Raw genomic sequence first — 9,476 nt, 5'->3', positions numbered from 1 at the left:
GGGAAAGAGAGTGCTCTCCTACTTGTATTCGTGTCCTGCTGTTGAAGATATTTCAGTGTTTCTTCTGTGGCTGTCCTAAGGTGAAGCATGTTGTCCAGATGTTTTGCACTGATGCTCCTTGCCAACATGTGAGGCATGCAGATCATATGAATTTGACATAAGCAGACCAATCCAATGGTAAGCTGGCAATGTTTCAATATGGGTCTTCCTAAATAGTATTTCTTTAGCCAAAGTTAAATCCAAGGGACTGAGGAGAGCATATTTTCATTTATTTCTTTCTTCTTTTAACAAATACTTCTTCTCAAAAGCATAACTAGGAGGGAATAAAAAATATTTGGCAGACTTGCACTAACCTGCTCAATGATGAAAGGGCAAAAAAGTGAAAGCAAAATGAAAGCAAAAAATGAAAGCAAAATTGCTTTTTAAATGTATGGGCTGTTTGGAGAAGTTAGGACAGCAATCTCTGAATGAAGTGTGTTTCTGCCAGTGTCTGCAAAGACCTTCTAGGAGTCAGGTAAGAATCAAGTTGCCAACCATTCTACGAAACCTTCTCTTGCTTTCTTGTCTTCAGCTGGAGCAGTGGGAATCCTCTATCTAAACTACTTTGCGACAAAAGAAATTCAAGCAGACCCTCCAGGGGAAAGACCAGCCCACCCTGGCTCCAATCACAATGATCATGTCGGTTGCTTTACATTCTCTTTTCCCCCCAGACTTTTCCTCATCAGTTGCCACCACAAACAAATCTGTGAATACCTCTTCCATGTCTCAGGATTTGTGCTTTAGAAAGCTTTTATTTGTCAGCAGAAGCAGCAGCAGTATGGGACTTACTTCCCTAGCCCTGGCTTTGAGATGAGCCTGTGGCAGAGTGGTTCAGCTGAGATGACAGGTTCAGAAAGTAGGAATACAGGATCAAGGCTTTGGTGGTAAATGGGGTTTGTGGATAGATGATGTGGACTTGCTGTATATAACACGGTTGCAAATCCAGGGCCTGAAACTCTCTGTCATGAAGACGGATGATAGAAGGCTGCAAGAACTTTCTCTCGTGTTTCTTTTGCAGCAATAGTTGTATAGTGGAAGCATGCAGCACAGACTGATCTCAATTGCTCAATAAACAACATGCCAGGCTTAGTTTTGTACACGGCTTCTCTGGTGGGTTTTGTGGTATCCACAATGCAGAACACTCTCTGCACCACTGGAGGGCTCACAAACTATTTAGAGAGATGTATCTTATCCTTCTGTCTAATTGATAAGCTGGAAGATTTATGCAGAGACATATTGTCTCTAAAATACTCTGTTCTGTTGTAAAGTCAGTCTTGCTTTTTCCTGGACACTCTTGGCCATGTTGACCACCATCAGTGTTCCACCCTGGCCTCCAATCAGGAGATTTGGAGACACACCATACATAACGCTGCTGTCTCCTTTGAGAGCACGCGTAGAATCAGTCTTGAGGAGAAAAGACAACGCAGAAAGAACCGTGCCTCGACTATACCACCCAAGGAGACCTTCCGCTGTGGTTTTTGCAACCAGACTTGCCCATCCTGCACTGGCCTTTTCAGCCATCAGCGCGCTTGCAGTAAGCGTGGGTAAAGCCCTTCCCAAATCTTCATCCGTGAAGCCAAGCCATGATGATGATGGCTTTCTCTGCCTTAGTCACATAAACACACCAATGATTGCTCTCTGGTGCTAAGGCTTGTGTTCATAAAATTTATCTCCCTTTCTCTCCAAAAGATCTTGGTTGCACTGTTGGAAGTGATCCTTGGCCATGCTAGAGGATTATTTGGGACAGTGCATGTTTGTCAAAACGATGCCGGGGAAAAGCTAACAGTTTAAATCACTGAATTTCAGTGCTGAGGAATGTTCCCTAGGGCCATGTAATACGCAAGAAGAGGCATAATCTATAAGCACTCTGGCCAGTAACTGCAGTCATACTGCTTTAGTGTAACTGTATGCACCCATCCTCAGTGAAATAAATGTAAATAATCACATCATAGTGGGGTGGAGCAGAAAAACTCAGATAGGGTGCACAATTTTTCATTAAAAACTAATACCTGATAATATCAGGACAAAATACAATTTGGTACTGCCAAAAGCTTTCCAAAGCATTGGGAAAATTGTGGGAGGAACAATTGATGTGTTTTTCAGGCTCAGAAATGCTCCAGTCTTGGGTATATAGGATGAAGACAGGTATCCTGGAATCAAAGAACAAGAGCTTCATTCTCCTTCACTGTGCATTTTAGGTCACTGTTCCTACCTGGGCAAAATTGCTATGAGATAATATCAACAAATGCAAAAAAAGGTTAATTTTGTGGTGGAAAGTCTGGGATGGCAGAAGCAGTGTTTAACCACCCACATTAGCCCTCTGGCAGATGTTATGGGACTTCTTCTGTTCTGAGTTAGTGTTGATAAAACACTGGAATATTGGTGCTGGGCCCTCTGTCCACATTTTACAAAATTATGTTTAAAAACTGGAAGGAATTCAAAGAGAATGACAAAATATAGACAGGGCTGGACCCATGCTTTAGAATTAGGAATTTGTAGAGGTCAGGCTACTGAATTTAGCAAAATACAGTGTTTTATAGAGGCCTGTAATTATCTATCTGATATTCCTGCACCTCTTTCATCTCACAGAAGAGCCAAAAAAGATAGATTAGAAAAACTGTATCTAGAAATGAGATGTAGTTTGTTAGTAGACAGGTAGCTGACTATTGAGACAGCTTAGTGGAGTAGAGGTGATGTTAGCATCACTTGTAGTCTTGAATTTGTCATAGAGCAGTTTTCTGAAACAAATAAGCCAAAATCAAATTACTTGACTCCACTGCGTTTGCTTGAGTAGTAGGAAGAGTAATAGACTTTTCCTGCTAAAGAATGCTTTGGGAAACCAAATCTGTATTATTTAGGCATTCAACAAGAATAGCCATGAGGTCTCTGAGTAGGAGACACAGAAGAAGTGCAAATGTTCACCCAGTATTTAGAAATGTAGATAACTGGTCCTTATTTATTACTGACCCACTCTCTTGTTCTTGTCTCTGGACTTCAGCAATCAGGCAGACTTAATGTATTAATTGCGTAAAAAAAAATTTAAAGGTTTTTAGAAAGGCCAAATAATTTCAAACAACAGGATTTTGCAGCCACACAATTTCCTTTTGTCACTGTGCCAGCTCTGCCTGTAACTCCAGCAAAAACCTATTTTACAGAAGAAGTAAAATGGAGACAGAAAGACAGAAAATTAAGCTACCAAGTTGTATCTTAGAGCATGCCCCTCTGCTGGTTCCCTGTGCGTGCCTTTTGTCTCAGCTCCATATCACAATGACACCTCAGTTGTTTCTGCATAACCTTCTTCTTTCGCTTCATGCCCGAGCCATTAGACCATGGCTTTCCATCACCATGAATGTGTAACTCATTATAACGATTGGTTTATTTTTCTAAAGGCACATTAGGTGGTGGTGTTCCCTGGCCTTCCAAGGTCTTATCTTGCAAGTCACAGAATTTTTTTAAAAATATTTAATGTGCTGAATCTCTTAAGATGATGATAGAACACAAAGTAAAGAAAACCACATTTTATTATTTAATAATAGAAAGATGAAGTCCAAGAAGAGGAAATAGACCAAAAGAGGATGAGTAAACATGTCTTTTGCCCCTGCCTTCCTCACCTGTCACATGTGTGAGAAAATTAAACAGAAATCAAATATATTTAGTGCCACAGATACTTATTTCCTTACCTATTCGTTTGTGGTCTGGCTCTCCAACAGGTTGCTTGTCTCCTTGGGTGAACCACGTTGTGTCATGCTTCGTGTTTTGTAGCTTATCATTACATCAGCAGCAAGAGGGAAATCAATCTGAAAGACACTCAAATATTTTTGGTTATGATGGCTCTGATAATATATGGATCACTCAAGAAGCTCTTTTCCTGTTATTCTTCCACCCTTTCCAAAACTGTATAGGGTGACATTGCCTTTAAATAGTCCAGCGGTGCCTGAACTGAACTAATGGAGAGAGTGGATCGTGGGGCTGTCAACAGTGATTTAGGAAAAAGAGAAGGGAGGCTTTAACTGAGTTCCTGGACTTCCAAGAACTAAACCTCTTCTTTCTTTCACAGACTGCTAGCACTCTCATTGTAGCTGAAGCCAAATCTTCTGGAATCTACAGCTGTGTGGCATCCAATAAAGTGGGAAAAGCTGAAAGAAACGTCAGCTTTATTATAACAGGTAAGATCTAGTCCCCACTAGAGCTAAACGTGTTTCGTGGTCCTGGGATTATAACTGTTAGGTTGTTGTGGCTTTTTGATATACAACAGTTTGAAAATTGTTATTATGTGTGTACCTGTGAACTCATACTGTGCTTTTGGGTGGTCCTGGATGAGTTTTTCACAGCAGCTGGTCTGGTTTTCTGAGGACACCAAATTTGGTGAATGACTCATCCCTCCATCAAGCATGACACAAATTGCTTATAAATATAACAATCTGTAATACCCCCTTTCAAATCACCTAGTCTCTGCATCACTCCATGGGTGAAATTTTACTGTATTTTCGTTCACCAGTAAGTCAGTTTCATGAGTGAGATTGACCGTGTCTACAGCCTCATCCTGCCGCCAACCAGGAGCTCTCACAATTCACTGTCCAGAGCAGTGCCAGCATCTGCAGACAGTGTGATCCCAGAGGAGGGATGCCTGGGATACCCGAGCAGCCCCTTATAACTCTCAGGGACTAAGGCAACTTGTAGGCAGAAAAGTGGCAGGGTACAAACTACAGAGTTTTGTTTTCTCTTGTAAGACAACCTTGGATGTAATTTGGGCCATGGCTCTGAGAAGGCTCGTTGTGTTAGCTGCACATATGGGTATTCTTCTAGTTATTTTTCCACTACCAGATGTGTTTAGATGTTTTCAGGATCAGAAACATATTATTAAACGTTTGTGTTCAGGAATTACTGAAACAAAAACCACAGTGAGTTTTTGAGAATAGCTACAGCGCGATTTAGCTGTGTCATGTCTGCAAATAGCTTTACAAAAATCTTTCTTTTTTGGTGAGAGATTTTATTTTGCTTTTGTTTCCAATGTGGTAATTCAGAGAGCACTTAGGTTGATGATAACTTTCAGGGTAGATCATTAAAGAAATGTAATTCATTTGGCAATGTGAGAAGAGACAACAAGGTTAAAATATTCTGATACTTTAATCCCAAAATCATAATCTTGAAGCTGCAGGGAGAAAATATTTTAATGTATTCCTTTTAATTTTTGCTTTCTCTTATCTGTTTTTTTTAATTATTTTTTTTAATCTGACAATCCCTTGCTTGTCATTCTGATGAGTGATTTTAGTGAAACTCATTGTCACTGTACTGAAAGATATCAAAAGAGAGTACACACACACTTGCTAGATTTGATTAAAAAAAAAAGGAAGAAAACTCATTTGAAAAGTTTTCTGATTTTGTGGACCAAAACTTATATTTTATAAATATTCTGACTAGCTGTAATAGAATCATAGAATCACAGAATACCAGTTTGGAACATGCTGGAACATGCTGATAAGGTTTCCCCTAAGCCTTCTTTTCTCAGGGATGAACAAACCCTGTTGTCTCTCCCCTTTCCTCACATGTCAGGCTTCCTAGTCCTTGGATCAACTTTATGGCCCTTCTCTAGACCCTCTCCAGCCTGTCCACATCATTTTTGTATAGGGGAGGCCCCAAATGAACATAGTATTCCAGGTGTGGCCTGACAAGCACTGAGTAGAGTGGGATAATGACTTCTTTATCTCTGCTGGTGATGCCTTTGTTGATGGTACTCAGTTTCCTGCTGTCTGTCTTTGCCACCACAGCACACTGTTCACTCATATTGAGGTTGTTGCCCACCAGGACCATGAGGTCCCTTTCCAGAGGTGCTCCCCAGCCAGGTAGATCCTGGCCTGTGCTGCACTCCTGGATTATGTTTTCCCACATGCAAGACTTTAACTTGTCCTTGTTGAACTTTGTAATGTTCTTATTAGGCCACTCTTCCAGCCTATCCAGGTCTTCCTGCAGAGTGGCTCTCCCTTCTGAAGCGTACACTTCCCCACTCAGTTTGGTATTCTCAGCAAACTTCATCAGAGTACACTTGATCCTATCATCCAGATCACTTATGAAGATAAGGAGAGACTCCACTTGTGACAGGTCACTGATTTGAAAAGAAGATTTTTACCACCACCCCCTGAGGATCACTTCAGCCAAGGCTATCACTAACCAAGATATTACAAAGCAGGTTTTCTTGTTGTGTGAGTAACAAGTCCAGCAGCGCCTGGTCCTGGTTGGCACATCTAATATTTGTATGAGGAAGCAGTCCTCCATGCATTCCAGAAACTTGATGGATGCCATGTGAACTGCTGTGCTCTTCTTCCCACAAATGTTTTGAGTAGTTGAAGTTAGCCATAAGAACCAGGTTCTGTGAACCCAAACTTGCTTAAGTGACCCAAATATTGCTTCATTGGCCTTATCATCTTGGTTTGGAGGTCAGTAGCAGATGACCACTGTCAGATCCCCCTTGGAGGTGACCCCTGTGACCTTGACCCAGATACATTCAACAGGGCTACTACAGTTGCCATAGCTGACTTCTGTATATCAAGGTTCTCCTTAACACAGAGCATGATTCCTCCTCATATGGTATCTTAACTTCCTGACTGGGCACAGAGCTCCAGTTCCTCCTGTTCTCCACCGTTCATGTATTGATATACACACAGGAGGTGATTCAGTCTTCTGGTTCCTCTCTTGGGAGGCAGCTAAGAAACATTCGTTGCTGGTCAGACTGGCTTATGCTCCAGTTGGCTTACAATGGCAAGAGTTTTGCCACTTTGAACCCCATTACCCCAGTTCTTCAGTTTTAAGCCCATCCCACCAAGTTGGCCAGCCTGCTGCCCAAGATTTCTTTGCCTCTTCTAGACAGGTGGATCCCATCCCTCCCTAGCAGGTTGCGGTCATCGAAGAATGTCCTGCTGTCATAAAAGCAAAAAGCCTCATGATGTCACCAAGGACTAAGTCAGAAGCTGATTTTCATTATATATGTATGTCTGGCTGCATCCTTTTCTCTTACTGGTAAAACAGAGGAAAAGAGAACTTGGACACCAATACTTTGCACTTGCACCCTCAGAGATTTGTAGTCTTCATGATTCTGCCCAGGTTCTGGCTTGCAGTGTCTTTCATGCCTACATGAAAGAGCAACAGTGGATAGTAGTTGATGCTCTTGACAAGTTGGGTCACCCTCTCGGCAGCATCTCAGATCCTAGCTCCCAGAAGACAGCAAACCTCTCGCGACTCCCTGTCAGGCGGGCAGATAGGCACCTCAATGCCCCTTAACAGAGAGTCACCCACTATGAGCACTTATAATTTCTTTTTGCAATAACCACTACATGCTACTGGTAGTTTCTCCTTGCAGACCTTGCTCATGAGTGTCTACAGCTGTTAAACTTTTATATCGTAATACACTTGCTCATTTAGAAAGTGACAATTATCAATAAATACCGAAAATTGGTAACAGGCATGAGAAGTATAAACAGGTAAATGACACATAGGCAGGTTGTATGTTAAAATACAGAAACAAGAAGAATGTCTCCATGTTCTATTAATGGATGTGATAAGAATTTTTGTGACCTTGAAGATGACTGCGGTCCCCGGTCTCAAATCACAGTTTCACTTTTGACCCTCTCTTTACATTGCGTCTCTTTGAACAGAAAGCTAAACAGGATACGTAGTTCTCCATAAACTGATGGAGGCAATGGTGCTGTATTCTCATCTTTATATGGGAACTTCACACGTAACTTTGAGCAGTCACTGAGAGTCACTCGCTGAGGTTGTTGCTCTTCTAATGTGCAAGATGCCGAATCTGGCTTTCTCTAGCTCCTACTCCTAAGTATTCAAAATGATGCTTGGAAGGTTCTGAAACCAAATGAAGCTGTCTTATGATGGGCCCATTCACTGAATCCAAATGTACCTTTCAAAATTTTGATGGTGGTTTCAGATATTTTAGTGTAGTGAGTGGAAGAAGTTAGTTTCCCTACTTAGATCTCACATTCTTAAATCTTGACCGGAGGATAGAAGGAATTTCCTTCTTGATACCAAAGCTTGCATGAGAACATGCAGAATATTACGACCTTCCTTTGAAGACTCTTGTATTGGCTGGGGTTCAGAAAGAGGAGCGACAGCTTTGTCATGCCTTGGAAATCCTTAATATCTTGTCTGGTGGCAGACTTTCTATATAGGGCGGTGAAGTTGAAATGCATTCATCCTTTTTGTTCCTGGAGCTGAGCACTTTGAATGTGTCATATGGAAAGTCCTGATTATCTGCTGACACTCAGTTGCATTGATTGAAGGCAGTTTAATCAATACTGCGGCTTTTGTCCTTACAAAAATCAAGTTAGGCTCATGCTTGTGTTTTGTGCACATACTGCATCAGTTGGGTTAGCATGGTGCGATCATAATTTTCCTCCATCAGGCTGAGACCAAACTGTTGTGGCTGGGTAACAGCCTGTTTTTCATGTCAGTGAAACAAACGTGTCCAGCATTTGCTGAAAAACACACTGAGGAAATAAAAAAATGAGATCCCTAAATGCTGATGGATGTGAACAGGACACTGCAAACTATTTCCTTCTGATTAGTGCAAAACCAATGCTTCAGGTCTTGCATGACAGCTCAGGGGTAGTTTATCTTATGTTATTGGGTCTGCTGGCGCCATGTGAAGTAAGCTTGAACCACATGAAAGTAAGTGTCAAAAAAAGTAAGAGAAGAGTCTAAGCAGAAGGTGATCCTTTGTAGGAAGAGGAGTAGCTAGACTCTGTAAAAGGGACAAGCCAAAAAGGGCTCCAAAGAGCAGATGGAGACAAATCCTGTCTTGAACAGGAAGAATCCCTCTCCCTGGGTGCAGTCTCCTTCAGGCCCTGTCCTGAGGATGACGAGATTCACATGCTCTAATGAAGTAACTGTGGTGATGTGAGGAGTCTCTTTTCTATACCCAGAAAACATTGTGAAGGTGGTGGGAAAGCTTGTCCCAGCATCTCTAGTTTTGTGGTGGTATGTTCCAGCCCTTCAGGGAAGGGTAGATGTGAGGAAATAAGCACAAGAAGCTATACCAGAGAGGACCCAGTAAGAACAAGCCCTTTCTTATGTTATTGTAAGCCTCGTTATTTCTGGGTTTGAAGCGTACCTTGTGTACGTATTTCTGGGAGGTTTGAGAGTGCCATAACTTTATATACTGTGCCTGAGGGTGTAGGACATGAAGTCCATGGGACCTGGAGTAACTTTCCTTAAAGATGGCCTCTGTCAAAAGAAGGGCATTTTGGGGGGTATTGTCACACTAACTTATTTCTAAAAGCAAATACTCTTTCAGGGCACAAAAGTAGCTGTGAGCCTTATATAAAAGTGATGTAGAAAGGTGATTTCTGAAAGCTCCCTGCTTGCTGATACAGTGACAGTCTCTATAACAACACCTTTATGCCAAATTTAACCGTGGTAGCCCCCTTCTC

At 41.7% G+C, this 9,476-nt stretch overlaps 1 protein-coding gene across 1 annotated transcript in view; it reads left to right on the top strand.

The window, feature by feature from the left end:
* Positions 1 to 9,476, top strand: part of FLT1 (fms-related tyrosine kinase 1) — a gene marked incomplete at its 5' end in the record, with an annotated part of 91,657 nt that overhangs the window by 36,726 nt on the left and 45,455 nt on the right. The window contains one exon of the mRNA XM_010140061.1: positions 4,097 to 4,205. Coding sequence (XP_010138363.1) covers positions 4,097 to 4,205 — 109 coding nt within the window. The remainder of the gene's footprint in view (positions 1 to 4,096; positions 4,206 to 9,476) is intronic.

This window comes from Buceros rhinoceros, unplaced genomic scaffold, assembly GCF_000710305.1.
Source record: "Buceros rhinoceros silvestris isolate BGI_N320 unplaced genomic scaffold, ASM71030v1 scaffold237, whole genome shotgun sequence".
Lineage (NCBI taxonomy): Eukaryota > Metazoa > Chordata > Aves > Bucerotiformes > Bucerotidae > Buceros > Buceros rhinoceros.
This window is presented reverse-complemented; position numbering and strand designations above follow the sequence as displayed.